Raw genomic sequence first — 18,859 nt, 5'->3', positions numbered from 1 at the left:
GAGAGGCGGAGAGAGAAGTGTTTGGAATTTTTATGTATTTTTTCTTTATTTTTCTTCTTTTTCCTATGATTATGTTAGGCTAAATCTCTTAGCTAGGGCTAAAAGGTGAAGCTTGTGGCGTGATGGGAGCTTCTACAGGTTTGATTTGAACTGAACTGATTGACTTTGTTTTGATTTAAGAAATTCTTTTAGTCATTAATGGTTTGTTGTGATTTAAATTACAGTAGATCTGTGATGGCTTGAATAATTCCTTTCCTTTTATTTTGATGTTCGGAAACCCTGTTGTTCACCATCGTCTCATAGACATGGTTGGATGATGGAATCCTTCCTAACACTCATACATCTTTTAGTTGGTTATGGATTGATCTAAGTTCTGTTGTTTACCTTATATCTTAGGCATGGATTTGTGATGGAATCATATCTAATTTTTATACCTTTCATCTCTTGAAACTATATCAAGTAAGTTCAGTATAATATCTATGAAGCAGGCATAAGATCTCTCTGATCTCTACAAGTGGATCCTCTGAATCCCTAGTTCCCTTTCTCTGAATTTTTTAAGTTTAGATTAATATTTCACCATTATTCCTCAAATCACAATTGGTTTAAATTTCATCCTAGCCTAGTTCTAGATCTGGTTATTTTCAGATAACGTACAGGTTTCAGTCCCTGTGGATTCGACTTTGGTCTTACCGAGTTTATTACTACATCACAACCCTGCACTTGGGGTGTGAACAGAAGGCCATCCGTCCTTCCTTCCACAAAATTCCCTTATCCCATTCATCCCAAAACCCTTCTAAAACCCATATTTCTTTCCAAAAGAAAAATCAAATCTATTGGATTCCACAAACGATCCAGAAGCTTTAGAAAGACAAAAGCTCTGATATATATATTTCTTTTTTCCAGCTTCCTCTTTTAAGGCCTTCCCTTTACAGCTGCTTTCCATATGTCATTGAAGTCTTGAATTTTAGTTTCATTTGGATTCCATCCCTCCATTAGAAATAACTGCCCCGGATCGCGTTAAAGAAGAATTCAAAGATCCGGAGATGGTTTGACTTTTCTGGTTCTTGGGCTTCCAACGCTGAGATTTTCAGAGCTTTGTTTTTTTATTCTTCTGTTTTGGGATGGATGGATCGGAGTCTCGAAAACTCATACTCGAAACATGCTTGAAGACTCGAACTTGAACTCAACTCGAAAACTCTGCTCGAACTCGGCTCGATATCTGCTCGAACTCGGACGAGCCGAGCACGAGCTGGGCATCCGAGCTCGAAGGTCGAGCCAAACCGAGTACGAGCTAGGTGTATGGCAGTGTGAGCCGAGCACGAGCTGGGCAATACTCGGCTTGTGTACAGCTCTAGACATCCGTACCATGACAACGAGAGGCCCCATCAAGAGGATCGCGTGGGAAAAAAATCAATCCGTTTTGCTCATTAGTGGGACACGCAGTTGGAATAAGTACACAATCAATGGTCTGACTCAACATACAGTTTTGGCCCACCTAGTGATCCATCTGATCAACTTAATTATTTTTAGGTAGGGCCTACCATTTTAATGGCTCTGATTTCCTACAGAAGTGTCATTTACGGTACCACAACTTGTGGTATTGTTTGCATGTACGTGATCTGTCATACCAATTTTCTATCAATCTACAATCTTCACATAACTGAAACTAATAAACCGAAAAAAAATACCGTAATTCTTCACCGTCTGAAGATGGAAGGGGGCGACACGTGGCAAGATCTGGTGAGACCGGCCCATGGGCTTGGTGTGTGCCTCCTTCAGCGCTCTGAAGTCATCGATGATATTCCCGGCGAGCAGTTTGTAGGGTGGGCCATGGATGCCTTGCTTCTTCAGAGCCCTCTCCAGCCTTTTGGGTCTCCACCAAGCGTAATTGAATAGCATCAAAACCCATGGTAGGATCAAAACACCACCGATTACAAGCAAATTCGGCAGAAATATTCCCATCTCTGTGTGTGTGTGTGTGTGTGTGTGTGTTTTTCCTGTAAAGCCGTTCAACCTTCGAAGTGCGGAATACTATCAGATTGCAGGAGGGAGGGAGGGAGAGAGAATCGTAACTTAAAATAGCGTGGGTTGGATGCAATTTCTTGTAGGCTGGAGCTAAGAGGTCGAGGCAATTTCTCGTGTTTTTCTGTGTGACGCGACTTGTGTGTAACCTCGGTTTACCCGGCTCCCTGTGACACGAAGTTCCGTGGGGCCCACCACGATTTTCTGTCATTTCCACTCCGTCCATCCATCCATTCATCGATTTCGTCAGCTCATTTCAGGACATGAGCCGTAACACGAAAGAGATCCAAAACTCGAGTGAGCCATGAGCATGCTATTTGTGTCAAGCGCATTGACAATAACAATGGTGATGTATTATTACCGTCGATGACATAATCTCTACAAGTAGTGACTGTGTTATAAATAATGGTTTAAGAAGAGTATGGTTTGTGAGTTTGAAATGATGGACATAAGCCTCATGACATATTATATCAGGGTTGAAGTAAATCAGATAATGGAATTTTTATTTTTCAGTAAAAGTATGTTGAGGAAATTTAAAAAGGTTTAAGGAGAAAAGTTTTAAGCAATGTGTGTTGAAACTTGAGTGAAAATGGAAAATATACGAATATGATAAAATGGAATAAATGTGACTCTGCACATGCACTGGAGATCTGTGATAGCGGCAATAACACAAGTGGTCGTTATCTTTGAAATAATTTGTGCCCCTCAAAATGCTGAACTAGTGCAAAAGGTCCTTGACGTGCTATCTCCTTAAATACAACGCTCTAATAAACGGATATTCTTCACAGTATGTACGGGCTGCGAGAATCCCAACGCCAATACCACCTTTCTTCTTTAAAGCCCAAAAGAGAAAAAATCAATTTTAAAACTAAGAGATGTGATAGTAGATGGAAAAGAAAATTTCAATTTTCTTTGTGTAAAAATATTAACCTTATGCTCATTTATAAAATACAATTAGCCATATTGCAGAAAAACCCATTGAGAGAAACTGTTACCACGTTTTAAATACGCCGTGAGTTAAGATACACGTTTTATACAATGGAAATGAGCTAATTAAGTGGGCCACATCCAACAATCACAATAAGACACACAAAAAAAAGAAAAAAAGAAAGAGAATTATAGTCTAGATAAAACCAAGCCATTAAGAACTTGAGGAGACCCATCCAAGCCAAGCGGTGTCCAATTTCTCCTGTGTGCCAGCATACGAAGGTCTGCATGCACGGACACGCTCATTTAAAAATTTTCAGGCTAGTTTTCTTTACCTGGTTGGCCTTGCGTGCACATATGAGCTTCGAAATAAATTAACACATTTCACAAGAGAGTGTGTATGTGTATATATATATATATATATATATATATATATATATATATATATATATATATATATATATATATAAACCCATTTACAATACTCCATTCTATCCGATTAGAGACTAAAGCTTTTCATAAAAGACAAAAACCAAAAAAAATGTAGCTTCTGTTTTTCTAAGATTTTATTTATTTATTTATTATTATTTTAATTTTCGAAATACACATAACAATGTGCATATCTATGAAAGTTGGTTTTAAATTGAGCAGCAACAAGAAATACAATCCAATAGATCTTACACACTTTCAAACGGTGGATTGAAAGCCTTTAATACTTTACAACCTTTGATACTTTACAACTACTAGGCCAATGTATATGGTGTGGGGTTAGTTGCTACATGAAGTCTCTAAGTAAAATTCATTTACAAGCATAAATAAGAATTTTGTGTTATTTGAAAGATACACTTGATCATGATATTCTTTATTGTTGTGCTAAAGAATGTAGACTTTTTAGGTCCACGGATAGCAACTGGGCTAGTGTTGCGGATGATAGAGAGCGTGTCGTACTATGCATTATGTATTAGAAGTTATGCATTATGTGTTAGAAGTAGTGCATTCAATTTGGCCTTTAAGGAAATAGGATGTGGCACTCTCTCAACTGCCAAAGTAAAGCACATTACAAGTACATTTTATGCAAGTTAAGCCGTTTGATTAAGAAGAATGCTTAAAGAGATGTATCATCCTTCCAAAGATGGTCCCACAACAATTTATTATGATAATAATTTGATCATCCTTCAATGGTTCCACGACGATCTATAACTATAATAGTTTGACTATTTCTTATGAAGAATCTGATATTCCATGGTCATGGCAAGCACATGGATATTCGTACTTCATTGAAAACTGGTGAAGAATGACAACATTAACCTTGAATATTACAAGTCAGCGTAATCAAGGTTCTTATGTTTTCACAAAGGCATTGAAGTTCGACTCATTCGATAAATCTAAAAAATGCTATGCATAATTCAACGAGCTTTCAACTAGGACTGAAATTATATAATTTGGAAAGTATTTTGACCTTTCAAGGGTGGGTCCATAGCCCCGGACGGTGTAAGTCACATTGCTTACATGGTCAACATCACTTGACTTGGGTAAGCAAATTGGATCTCTCTTGTTATTCTTTGGATTTGAGTGATCTTGGGCTTCTTGAAAAGGTGATTCGATAAACTTCCAAATTATAAAATGCCTCGATCAGGAACCATTAGGTCTGTTATCATCGGACCTGAAAGTCATGGAAAAGGGAGTTATAGCATTGGGAGTTTTCGCCCAGGTCAAAAGATCTCTAAATGAGATGATTCTAGTTCTAATTAAAAGCTCATTGAATTATTTTTATAACAAGCTTAAGATTGCTATGATCCAAACTATAAGGAGAGAGTTACGAGCATTTTTGTGTGATGCTGGTAAAAAATCTTGAGAGCTTGATATAATACATGGCATTTTCATCCTGTAAAATTATAATCTCCTCAATCTTGCACTTGGAGGTGTAAAGTAAGTTTTTAAAGGAGTGTTTATGGGGCTCCCACTATGTTATTTAGGTAAAACACCTGAAGATAAAACACCAAGAAAGATGAGAATCGTCTGCAACGACAAGAGCACAAGACTACAACACCTAAAACATCCAAGCTTCACGTGGCCCACCATGGTACTATGTGAATCCACTCCATCCATCAGGTTCTATGCTTGAATCTAGGCTCTGTATATAAAAATCAGCCATTTCCACAACTCAAGTGGGCTCCACCGAGGGGAATAGTAGGATGCCAACCATACGTTTATGTGTGGGATCACCATGGCATGCATCTTTCATCAAGCCCATTAATCAGTTGCGTATCGCATCCAATCTATCCACAAGATTTGCCCCATCAAGTAGCTGGACACCCCAAGAAATCAGCCATCCAGCCATCATATGGCCCCAATAAGAATTTGGAGTTTTCTTTCGGTGGTTTTCCACTGTTTTCTACTGTGTGACCCACCTAATTATTGGATAGAATTGCTTTTGGGCCAAGCTCAGGACCTGTCAGATATGGGCCCACAGCAAAACATATTTGAAAGCTCTTTGGTGAAGTAGGTACTCAACTGGGCTCATCTATAACATCAGCTTGCCCTCCAATCAAATCCCACCACCTCAGGGACGGAGAGAGATTTGTCTAGGCAGGTGCAGTACCCAATCCACTAACCCTTTTGGGGGCATCCCATCATCAGTGCGGTGCTCACTTTATACACAGGTTGAATGTCACATATACAACATGGTGGGCCCTACACGATATTCAATAAACAGGTGAATAAACAAGATAAATACACATGTGCATAGCTTTCATAGAGAGGTGAACAAGTTTTCAATACACGACATATGTAGAGAGTCATGGTCAAGTATGGATGGCCCACCACTGGTCACATCTAACCATTTGATAAGTGGGGTCCATGGTTTTGTGATTTAAGCCTACACAGTACACATGAACTTAATATTGCTTATTTATTTGTCAAAAAATTAAAAAAACTTACACAATTTATTGATAATATATGAGATCCCAATTTCTGTAATCCAAACAACAGATAGCACTATCCATATAGATTAATACCAATAGTCAATATTACAGCCAAACATTAGATATTCAGCACAAGAGTAACATTGTAAAATAAACATATCTAGATGACTCTATCCACATAGCTCTATGACAAGGGCAAAATGGACACTTAGGGGGTGTTTGGATAGTAAGTTACTTAAGATAAGCTACTTATGCCTCAAGTAACTTATCTTGGTTTCTACTTATTAAGCTGAAGTGATTAAGTAACTTTTAAGTAAAAAAGTTACTTATAATTGATCATAAACCAAACTTACTTATCTCAAATAAGTTACTCATCTACTGCCGTAAGTAGAAAAAGTAACTTATTTGGTGGTATCCAAACAGGCCCTTAAAGTTTACGGAGGATGAGTTGAGCACCATACTGAGGACGGAGAGTTATAACAGTGTAAGGAGCATGGACATAGGACGGCGATAGTTCGGACGAGAAACGCTGTAGGATCATGGCCAAAGCTAACTTAGATTCCATCATGGCAAAGTTCTGCCCCAATAAAAATTTGGAGTTTTTTTTTGGGTAGTTTTCCACTGTTTTCTAATGTGCATGTGACCCACCTAATTATTGGATAGAACTGCTTTTGGGGGACGTGCAATGGGTACTTCCCCACCTAGACCAAGCTAAGGACCTGTCAGAAATGGGGCCCACAGCAAAACATATTTAAAAGTTGTTTGGTGAAGTAGGTACTAGACTGGGCTTATCTATAATATCAGCTTGCCCTCTAATCAAATCCCACCACATCAAGGACGGAGAGAGATTAATCTAGGCAGATGCAGTACCCAATCCACACACCCGTTTGGGGGCATCCCATCATCAGTGTGGTGCTCACTTTATACACAGGTTGAATGACACATATACAACATGGTGGGCCCTACACGATATTTAATAAACAGGTGAATAAACAAGATGAATACACATGTGCATAGCTTTCATAGAGAGGTGTACAAGTTTTTACACAGGATTTCTACACTTCTCATACACGACATATGTAGAGAATCATGGTCTAGTATGGATGGCCCACCACTGGTCACGTCTAACCATTTGATAAGTGGGGTCCATGGTTTTGTGATTTAAGCCTACACAGTACACATGAACTTAATATTGCTTATTTAATTTTTTTTTTTAAATTTAAAAAAACTTACACGTTTTATTAATAATATATGAGATCCCAATTAGTGTAATCCAAACAACAGATAGCACTATCCACATAGCTTAATACCAATAGTCAATATTACAGCCAAACATTAGATATTCAACACGAGTAACAAAGTAAAATAACCATTTCTAGATGACTCTATCCACATAGCTCTTTGACAAGGGCGAAATGGACTCTTAGGGGGTGTTTGGATAGTAAGTTCCTTAAGATAGCTACTTATGCCTCAAGTAACTTATATTGGTTTCTACTTATTAAGCTGAAGTGATTAAGTAAAAAAGTTACTTATAATTGATCATAAACCAAATTTACTTATCTCAAATAAGTTAACTTATCTCAAATAAGTTAACTTATTTGGTGGTAACCAAACAGGCCCTTAAAGTTTATGGAGGATGAGTTGAGCACCATACTGAGGACGGAGAGTTACCACAGTGTAAGGAGCATGGACATAGGACGGCGATAGTTTGGACGAGAAACACTGTAGGATCATGGCCAAAGCTAACTTAGATTCCATCATGGCAAAGTTCTGCCCAATGCATATCCGAGGGCCCCATCCGAATGGAAAGAACGAGACTTGATTGTTCGTCGCCTTGGAGACTCCCCCGGAGAATCTCTCCGGCTTGAATTCATCTGCGTCCTCACCCCAGAGATTGGGATCATGATGCATGAGCAGAATCGGCAGCGAAAATTCCACACCGGCTGGGAGGGTTATTCCTCCCAGTTGCATTCTTTTATAAGTTTGCCGACTAAGGATAGTTCCAGGTGGGTACAGTCGGAGAACCTCATACAGGATCATGGTTACCTGCCATTGAGTTCAACAATTTCAGAGATCATGTGTCCGGCCAATGATTAAATGCAGTACTTTCATGTGAAATCAGTGAAAAATCTAAGAAGAATTCACATATGCATGCAATTCACAAAGAGTTGTGCAGTTCGTCTGAAGGGCCCTTTGGTGAGTGCAACCATCCCAAAGATCAGGTCACCGTACCCATTGGATGGGCCACATTGCATGAAAATGGACAGTTAGAAACAACAACCAACTTCCACATTTGATGTAACATGTGTCTGATTTTTGGACCATGACCTGCTGACCATTGGCCCTGTGTCTCTTGTATAGTGGCATTACTTGAAAGGAAAACACTCACAATCTTGAGGTGGTTTAAGCCATCAAAGTCTGGTTTGTTCCTCCCAAAGACTTGCAACACCTCTTCCCTCGCTCGCTCTTGCCAACTCGGATGCATACTCAACAAGATCATCGTCCATGTCAGCAAGCTTGATGTGGTCTCCTGCCCTGCAAAGTAGAATAGCCTGCACTCCTCTATCACATCTTCAATACTCATGCTACTGGAGTTCCCTTGTTCTTGGGATTCTTTGAAATTGGATTCCATTAGCAAGCCCAACAAATCATCGCTGCAAGCTTCTCTCATTTTCATAGCCTCCCCCCTCTTCTCAATCATACTTCTCATAATAGCTCGCACTTCTCTGTCGATTTCCTTTCTCCTCAGGTTGTCTTTTGTGGGAAAAAACCTGCAGTGTGATAGTGCACATTACATGGAATTTATATGAACTATCATTTGAATCTCTAGTTTCGGAATTTATGGTAAAATATCATTTGGGTCTCTGATTTCAGTTCCTTTATATGACTTCCTTTTCTCACGTATGGAATTTATTGGAAATTTTTAAGGCTGCATTTTGATGAACAGTTGAACTGAATTGCTATAATTGGTTCAGGACTGAAGGAATGTCCAAATTGTAATAATCAAAAGCAGTGGTCAAATAGTAGTTATGTTCCTTTCAAGGCTACCTTCAAAGTAACTAAATTGCACAGTGGAGCCCAGTCCATATGAATTACCAAGCAAGATAATTGCATTTTCTACTTTATGGAACTGATTATTGCAATGCAATTCCTTAGTGCATCCAAACACAGATTTCAATTGATGGTGGAATTAACAACTGGAACCCTACATAGGGTCAGAAGTAGGTCCATGGGTGTCCCCCAGTCTAATGGGATAAATGGTAACTGAAAAGTAATGCTCCTCAGCCATCCCAAATAGGATTTTGGGTTGTAATAATAGCTAAATCACCAGAAACCAAGCAGAAATGTCATTTTAAAAAGGCATAAAATCTAGATGTTTGCATGCAGATCGCTCTTTCAAGAATTGATTTAGGTTCTGTTCGGATGCACTATTGAATTGAAATGCAATGATTAGTTTAACAAAGTGGAACTGGCTAAATTGAGATGCCCTTCCTCATTTTTCATCTTGAGGTGCTTGGTCGAAATCACAATCATGTAACATTCAAGTTGGAGTTGAAAGGAATGCCATGGCTATTTGAGGGCAACTTCCTCACAGTGAGTAGTAGGAAACACTGTCTTTTCCACTTGAATGAGCTTAATCATTGTGATTCAATTCAGTTAAGCTTCCAAACACACCTGTTTGTTTAAGTGGAAATGTGCTGAGAAGTACTCCAACCTCCACTTACGAGATGGTTTCTTCGGTTTGAGAAACCAGAGATGGGTCTCACTGTTCAACTGTTGACCTTTTAACATTTACACTTAAAACAAAACTCCAAACAACAGATTTCCAGTTAGTTGGATTTTTAGGTTTTCCATTCCCTAAGGGTTCCATAGGGATTTTCCATTTCCACATTCTGGATTCTCTCTATCCAAACACTAAAGAGAAAAATGCAGCAAACAGAAGAAGAAAAATGGAAAAAAAGAAAAAAGAAAAAAAGAAGAAGAAATGAAAGCAAGCAAGCAAGAGGAGAAGTGAGAACACACTGATAACCAGGGATGTATGCCCTGTGAACAGCCTGGATAACAAGCTCTGCCTGTTCTGTTAGGAGTTGAAAAACCCGCCTCCCTTCTTTGTAGCTGCTACCAAACCCAGACCGTGAGATAACGTCTCCCGTTAAGGCCTGGAGGTCGGGCCACACATCTAATTCACGGGACTCTTCGGAACCAACCCACTGCTCCCATTTGCTGACCAATTCATTGCAACTTGTAGAAAATGCTGGCAACATCAGCTATAGCCAACAAGAAACAGAAATCCATTCGTAAATAAGCATCACCTTATAGAATGAAAATTGACCAGTATTGGGTCATCTAAAGAAATAAAAGAAAAAAAGAAAAAAAGAGGAGCTGTGCCACAATTAAATGCAAGATCGGAGCCATTCATCAGGTGTGTCTGCTCATTAGATGATTCACACCTGTGTTCTAATCATCCACTTCTGTCCTACATGTGCAGTCAATCCACCCAAATTTTGAACCACAGCACAATCGCAGTGGGGTCCAGTTGATGAACAGCTCAGGTCCCGCATTTGCATGGCACACATGGAGATTCATGAGTAGCCTTTGATTTATGAGAAAGAAGTTGTGGGTGCTTACTTTCAACTTCTCTACGTGGAAGGCGGGGTTGATGATTCGCCTATGTTTAGCCCATTTTTCACCTTCGTGGGTCACGAGCCCAGCCACTAACTGCTTCCCAAATGAAGTCGGCTTTGGCTTTGCATAGTGGCCAAACTTATTCGAAAGGACTTCCTTTATCAGTTCTGGATCCATGATGTTCACCCTAGGCCTTGTTCCAAACCATGTGACGGATGTTTTTCCTGTATTTCCCCCCCTTCCATTCTTTAGTAGTTTCATTGCTTACAAGGATTGATAGAGAAGAGAAACATCTAAAGTAAAATTAAAGATTTGACTAAAACATATTTGTGTATGTGTGTGTTTGTATATAAATAGGATTCAAATATAAAACTTCAACTGAAACAGTTAAATTCATACCTGCATAACTATAGTTGGAGAATGTAAGAGTTATTTGTTTCAGGTCATTCATAAATCACACAGTGAGTAAAACTGGATCGAATCAAAACCGTTAGGTTAGGGAATGGGCATACTGATGGGACCCACTTCTAGTTGTGACATGTAAACATGACTGGGCTAGTGCATCTGTCACATACTCATGTGCGTCATGTCCGTGAATCAGTCAAGTATGGGAGCCCTTAAACACATGGATACGAAAAGAGGAATGCACACTTGATAGGTTAGCGTCGTTTGGTGCCTGTTTGGATGCAACTCCCGCAAACAAGGGTTTCCTGCAATTTTGCCAGTTGACTCAGCTGGTTTTAGAAGTAACTGGGGTTTGGCTTAAAACAACATATTTGGCATCAAACACTCCTTTTAAGAGTGCATCCAAATGGGCCCTTGAGGCATCTATACAAGGAGAAGTCCTAGTTCCCTACCTTCACTATGAGTTTACAAAAATCTAGCAGTCAATGCTTGGATTGAGGAGAGTGACGAGAGGAAGATCAAGCTCAATTGACAACAATGGCAGTCAATCTGGGCGATTTTTTTCCTCGTGATTTTACACAGAAAATCCCGGGCAATAAAAAACCCCAAGAAAACACTTCTGGCTCATTCTGTAGACGCCTAAAAATGAATTCATCTAATTGGAGTTAAAGGAAATTATAATTAACTAAAATGGGATGAACTCATTTTAGGCCCCTACCAAACAGGGCCTTGGCACCCACATACTAACCGTCACACTGCCAGAGTATCAAATTTTTTATTTGAACACATTCCCATTACTAACCATAGGATCGTGGAAGGAGGAGATTGGTGTCATGGGATTGGTGATTGCTAATTGCTACTAAGTTATGAAAATGGCCCTTGATTTGTTGTGCTTGTCAGATGATTTTCATGGTTTTGTGAAAAACCTTTGGTAGACCTAAATCCTAAATGGGCATTTCATTCCTTAATGGAAATTAGAGTGTTTATTTCACCTCCAAATATTCATTTGAAACTTGTAATTGATAGCAGGGCGTTAATGCCCATCATTCCAACAAATATCACCTGGCACAAAAATGAAGTCGGTCTAATAATCAGATGAGCCACATTGTTGGAATAGATGGACAACCGATGATATGACTCAAAGTACAAGTGTGTCCAATCTAGTGAGCGGATCGGATTGATTTTTGATAAGTGTGGTTTTCTTGGTAGGCCCTGCCTTTTTCATGGTACTGATGGACTATGTAAGTGGCATATTGGTAGGAAAAGATGGTATGGTCCTAGAAGCTGCGGTCGCCTGAAGGCGTTCAGTTTCTGGTACATGGCCCTAATAAGCAGTTTGCCAGAGGCACTTAGAGTTGGTAGTGACTCCTCCAGTACCCACGTCAGAACGAGTCGGTGTTGGAAAGGATTTGTGGGCCCCACCATGATGTATGTGTTTTATCCACGCCGTCCCTCCATTTTGCTAGCATATTTTAGGGCACGAGCCCAAAAATGAGGTAGACTAAAATCTCAGGTGGATCACACCATAAGAAACAATGGTAATTGAATGCCCCCAATTAAAAACTTCTTGGGGGCCACAAAAGTTTTGGATGAAACTGATATTTGTGTTTTCCCTTCATCTAGGTTTTTGTGACCTGATCAATAGGTTGGATGGCAAATAAACACTACATGGGTCCTTGGAAGTTTTTAATGTTGGGCATTCAATCACAAATATTTCCTATGGTGTAGTCCACCTGAGATTTGTATCTACCTCATTTTTGGGCTCATGCCCTAAAATGCACTAGCAAAATTGATGGACGACGTGGATAAAATGCACACATCATGATGGGGCCCGCAAAGCTCTTCCAACACTAGCCAATACTGATGAGGGCACTGGAAGGGTCACTACCGAATTCGAGTTTGTGGTGGATATACATGGATTGTGAAATGAGGCACTCACTGTTGAGGGTCAAATATTGCATATCAGACCCATTTATTGCATAGATTTACACGCATGATACTGCTTAATGGCCTGATTAATCGTGTTTATAATGCAGAGTGTATGTACGAACCTGGACCGAAATGGGTGCTTAAAGCATGGACTTAATGCTCTAATGACACCAAAACGTGGGACGGACTCCAGAGACTCAAGATCAAAAGAATTACACATCAGGGACCCAAGAAAATCAAGGAAGTGAAGCTCAAGTGGCCTGAAAAGTGTCCAGAATGCAAGATCATAGGGTTCCCACCATCTGATCAGTTCGAAACTTCATACGTGGCCTGAAGACCATAAATGAACCGTACACGTTAAATTTCAGCTCCTGGATCACTGTGGAAGTAGCCCAACGGACAGATCAGCTCCTTTAATCATTATGTGGGGCCCGCCTGATATCTGAATATACTTCAAAATTGGTATGGACGGTTTATAGAATATGACAGAATGGATGGACGGTACAGATGTCTCTCGAACATTACGATGGACCCAGATGTACATTGCATGTACATCGGGTACAGGTGCACGAGCCATGCACCGGACGGAGAGTCCGGTCAAAACACTCGCTGACCGAAGTCCCTGTTGCGAAAGGAAACAGCGACCGATACTGTTTCGACAGGCGCTCGATGTGGGCCCCACTCGCGCCTCATTTCGATAATCCGGACCGTCCAGTCATTCCAGAGGAGCCAACCGACCGTACAAGAGGGGTTTCTTCAAACCCATACACGCATATGTGCGTGGGCCTCTGTTTAAACGCAGGATGGACGGCTGAGTTGCAATTCAATGGGCCGCATCAACGGACAACCAAAACCGTCCATCTCCGACCGGAATTCCGAGGCGAATTCAACTGACGGAGTGGATTTGCTCTCCAGCATCGTTCATGGCCTCCACCAACATCCCAGCGCAAGAACCGCGCATGCCCTGTTATGCGCAACCGGGACTTCCAGGATGTTCGGTGATCAGGACGGTGATCGGATCAGCAATCCAAATCGTTCATTCTCATCAACAGGGAGCCGTGACCACCTCCAAGGAGTCCGATTCTGATTTTGGACGATCAGTCGTCCAAAATCTCGATCCAAACACAAGATGTTTTGCGTTTCACTACGCATACAAACGCGATTTGAATAGCTGGCCGCGAGAGGACTGTCGCCGCAACCTGTTTCTGGTAGGACTCTGCAGGAGCTCGCGAGAGGACAGTTCTATAAACGGGGGAGGACGTCTCTTCGGCTGGGGGACGTGAGAGCTGGCAGCGTGGATGCTCGGTTTGGAAGGTTGGAGCGTTCAAGGAGGCTGAGTTTTGAGGCTAGACAGCAGCAGCTGGTTTTCTTTGCTAAGGCTGCTGGAGAGAAACAGCGGCTGTGGATTTTCTGCTGGACGTGGCTGAGACGTGAAGCAGCGTGGAGAGGAGCTTGGTTTTTCGGAGAGAGCTTGGGAGAGGAAAAGAGGAGCCGGTTGAGGAGAGTGGAAGAAAGAGGTTTTCCTTTTTCTTTTATTTTATTTCTTTCCTTTAATGTTTTTTTCCTTCTTCTTCTTTTTAGTTGGAATTTAACCCATATCATGCTCGGCTAAACCTCTTAGCTAGGGCTAAGGGGTGAAGCTTGTAGCCTGATGGGAGAGATGTTGCTGGTGCCCTTTGATTAAGATTGAAGAGATTATTTTTGACTTAATTTTATGGGAAGATTTTTAGTTTTTAATGGCATGTTGTGACTGAAATTACAATGGGCTTGCAATGGCTTTGAATATTCCTTTCCTCTTTTTATATTTATGAAGTCAGGAAGCCCTGTTGTTCATCATTGTCCCATGGGCATGGTAGGATGACAGTACTTTCCTGACCTTCATGGCATGTTGATTGATTGATAATTAGATTAATTCTGTTGTTTGCTTTGTCTCCTGGGCATGGTTTGGTGATGGAATCCATTCTAATTCATACACCTTTCATCTCTTGAAACCTATATCAATGGCAGTTCAGTAAATTTCCATAATTTGTGATCCTGGCATACGATCTCCCTGATCCCTACAAGTGGATCCTCTGAATCCCTAGTCCCTTTCTCTGAATTCCTTAAAGTCTTAGATAATTCTTCCACAATTATTTCTTAAATTCTATTTGGTTTAGATCACATCTTAGTCTAGTTCTAGTTCTACTTGGTTTCAGATAACGTACAGGTATCAGTCCCTGTGGATTCGACCTCGGTCTTACCGAGTTTATTACTACATCACAACCCTATACTTGGGGAGTGAACACTCACCGCCCTTTACCTGTGGTGTGAAGAATTCATGGGGCCCATTGTGATGTATTTGTTTAATCCACACAGTTCATTAGTTTTTCAATTTAGGGCGTGGCGCAGGGAAGAGCGTGGAGGCATAAAGAGAAAGATCACCATCTTCTTCTAGTGAATAAGACCTTGAATCCACAAGGTGTAATGGCTTTTGAATCCACCAGAGTTAAGAAAATTCAAAATACTTTATTGAAATCTATCTCTCAACCAAGATTACAAAGCTTTAAATAATAAAAGGAAATCCTAATTAAGAGTCCCAATGCAAATAAACCGAAACATTCTTACTAAAAATAAAAAGTTCTTATTTAACCATGCATGATGATTCCTGGCATGATAAGAAGCAAATCCTAACAAGACACCAAATATTAAAACTCTAAGAATAAAAAGTTATGTTCAACATAAAACTTACTAAAAATAGTAAGTCTTCCAAAAAACGGGAGACTTGAGTAGGAAGGAGTCGTTTTCTCATGAAAATGGAGCAACACGACATACTTACAGGAGTTGGTTGGCCACAGAACGAAATTTTAGTTGAAATTCATAGGTTGTGCGTCCCGTAACTCATTCCGGATCAAAAGTTATGGTTGATTTACAACTTGCGCTTTAAACGGCATTTTTTCTCAATCTGAAATGAATTTCTCTGATCCGGACATGCCTAGGACCCAGTTACATAGTGCCCCACGTAAGAGTGGGCCCAAATCTGATGGATTACACGTGCTTCCGTTCGAGCTTTTTTCAGTCCATCTGGGTCAAGAATAGGTCTGCGACCTGCTCCACTTCAAGGTGTGGGACCAAAATTGAAGTATCTCAACAGCTCAAGTGACCACACCACGGGAAGCAGTGGGAATTGAATGCCGATATTTGAAAACTTCTTGGGGGCAACAAAAGTGTTGGATCAATATGATATTTTCGTTTTCCCTTCATGTAGGTCTATATGACCTTATGAATAAGTTGGATGAAAAATAAACATCATTACCTCTAAAAAAACAAATAAATATCAATGTGGACCCTAGGAAGGTTTCAACAATGGATGTCATTAATAGTTTGGGCGCGACTTCGATGGATCCTTGGATCCATCGAGGTGGGTGGATCCCTGACCATGGGGCCCACCCTGATGTATGTGCCTTACATCCATGCCGTCCACCTGTTTTAACAAGTCATTTTATGGCATGATCCAAAAAATAAAGCAGATCCAAATCTAAGGTGGACCACACCACAGGAAACAGTGGTGATTGACCATTAAAAGCGTCTTGTGGGCCCCAAAAGTTTTGGATCAAGCTGATATTTATGTGGAAAATAAACTTTCCAGAGGCCCCCAAGAAGTTTTTAGTGGTGGGTAGGGGTGTACACGAACCAAGCTAGCTCGGTTAGCTTGCTCGACTTGACTCGAAAAAGCTCGATTCGACTCGGTTCGAAGTTGAGTTCGAGCCAAGTCGAGCTGATTTTTTGAGCTCGAAAATGAGTTCGAGCAGGCCCCTGCTCAACTCGACTCGGATCGAATCCAGCTCAAATCGAACTCGGATCAAACCAGTTCGGTGACTCGGTTACTTTGCCATTGATGTTGCTCATCGACTGTTTGATAAAATGACTCAATGAAATGTGGCTGGTGGCAAGCAAGATATGTACATGAAACGAATACCTTTTTTCTCTCTTTTTTTTTTTTTTTGGTTTTTATGTTGCGTAGAAGGTGTTTGACAAAATACCTGTAAAACCATTGCCTCTGTTTGTAAAACAGTGGGATTTTGAAGTTGCAGTTCAGGTGTTTGTGGAAATGCCTTAATGGCAAACTCGGCTCGATCTTGGATCGAACTCAGCCCAAGCTGCTGAGCGAACCAAGCTGAGTTGGCCAGTCAGGCTCAAGGATCGAGCCGAGCCGAGCCGAGTTCGAGCTGAGGTCAGCCAGTGTTCAAGCTGAGTTGAGCTGAGGCCAGCTAGACTTGGTTCGACTCGATGTACAGCCCTAGTGGTGGGTATTCAATCACCATTGTTCCCTGTGGTGTGGTTAACCTTAAATATGGATCTACTTCATTTTTGGGATCAAGCCCTAAATGATCTGTTAAAATAGATGGACAGAATGGATGTAAGGCACATACATCAGGGTGGCCCCACAGTCAGGGATCCACAAACCCATTGAAGCTGCACCCTAACAGTTTTCTGTGGTATGGTCCACTTGATCTTTCGCTATGCTTCAATTTTGGGATGATGCCATAAAATGCGCTGGAACAACGGATGGACGGTATGGATGAAACACATACATCATGGTGGGCCCCACAGAGTCTTCACACCACGGTAAAAGGGGGAGAGGACCTCACTACACATCCGCGTCCGCGGTAGACAAGTCCACTTTCGCCTCGATCCACTCGAATCGATTTACCAATTAAGAACTGACCACATATAAGCAAGGCACCACAACTTGTGGTACCGCGCCATCTTTCCTTCCAACATGCCACTTTGAAGAAATACGTACCATTAAAACGAGAGGCCCCTTCATGAGTATCGCCTGGGAAAAAAATCAGCCTGTTCTTCTCATTAAGTGGTCCACGCAATTGAAATCAGTGAACAACCGACAGTCTGACTCAACATACGGTTTTAGCCCACCTAACCAGCTATCTGATCAGCCCAATTATTTTTCATGGTGGGGCCGAGCGTTTTAATGGCTCTGATTTCCTATAGAACTGTCATGTTGCTGGGAAAGATGGTTCAGTACCACAACTTGTAGTACCTTTTGCATGTATATGTGATTAGTCCTCTTACTAACTTTCCATTAATCTACAGAGAGTAGCAAGCCTATATTTTCACGGAACTGAAACTAATTAAAAAAAAAAAGACAAATACCATAATTCTTCACCGTCTGAAGATGGAAGGGGGCGACACGTGGCACGATCTGGTGAGACAGGCCCATGGGTTTGGCTTGTGCTTCCTTCAACGCCCTGAAATTATCGACTATATTCCCAGAGAGGAGTTTGTAGGGTGGGCCATGGATGCCTTGCTTCTTCAGAGTCCTCTCCAGCATTTTGGGTCTCCACCAAACGTAGTTGAATACCTTCCAAACCCATGGTAGGATCAAAACACTAGCTATTACAAGCAAATTCGACAGATATACTTCCATATCTCTCTCTCTCTCTCTCTCTCTCTCCTAGAAAGCCCTTCAACTTTGGAAGTGCAAAATACTAGTTAGAGAGCGAGGGAGAGCCGTGAGTTAAAAAGTGATGGTGTGTGGGTTGGGAAAGCGGATCGGCTATATAGCTGCTCTAGGTACGTGGCGTGCGAGGACGAGCACTGACACTCCTCCATATCCGAGTTGTACGAACGGTTCAAAGGAGATCAAAGTTTTATGGGCCCACAGTGATGTATTTATTATATCTACACCGTTTATCTATTTTTAGAGATCATTTTAGATTATTATCCAAAAAAACGAATCATATCCAAAGATAATCTGGACCACACCATAAATAGCAGCAGAGATAATGATTTTTACCGTTAAAAACTTTTCAAAGCCTACCATAATATTTATTTTCCATCGAATCTGTTCGTAAGATCACAAAGACCTTAACAGAGTGGAAAAACAAATTTCATATTGATCCAAAACTTCTATGACTCCAAAAAAGGTTTCAATGGTAGATGTTCAATTCCTCACTTTATTTTTGCAGTGTGGTACATTTGATAGTTATATCTATCTTAGTTTTCATCACAATCTTAAGATGAGCTTG

At 40.8% G+C, this 18,859-nt stretch overlaps 1 protein-coding gene across 4 annotated transcripts in view; it reads right to left on the bottom strand.

The window, feature by feature from the left end:
- Positions 1-18,347, bottom strand: part of LOC131245595 (cytochrome P450 CYP72A616-like) — an 80,552-nt gene extending 62,205 nt beyond the window's left edge. For 2 of the 4 annotated variants that reach the window (XM_058245160.1, XM_058245159.1), the window contains exon 1: positions 1,689-1,977. In XM_058245160.1, the coding sequence (XP_058101143.1) occupies positions 1,689-1,962 (274 nt within the window). In that variant the 5' untranslated portion in view covers positions 1,963-1,977. Of the gene's footprint in view, positions 1-1,688; positions 1,978-7,461; positions 7,920-8,262; positions 8,645-9,896; positions 10,142-10,502; positions 10,724-17,984 lie in introns of those variants that run through there. The other 2 variants (XM_058245166.1, XM_058245162.1) reach the window with 2 other exon arrangements.
- Positions 18,348-18,859: the final 512 nt, after the last annotated feature.

Source organism: Magnolia sinica, chromosome 5, assembly GCF_029962835.1.
Source record: "Magnolia sinica isolate HGM2019 chromosome 5, MsV1, whole genome shotgun sequence".
NCBI lineage: Eukaryota > Viridiplantae > Streptophyta > Magnoliopsida > Magnoliales > Magnoliaceae > Magnolia > Magnolia sinica.
Note: the sequence above shows the minus strand (reverse complement) of the source record. Positions and strands in the feature narration are given on the sequence as shown.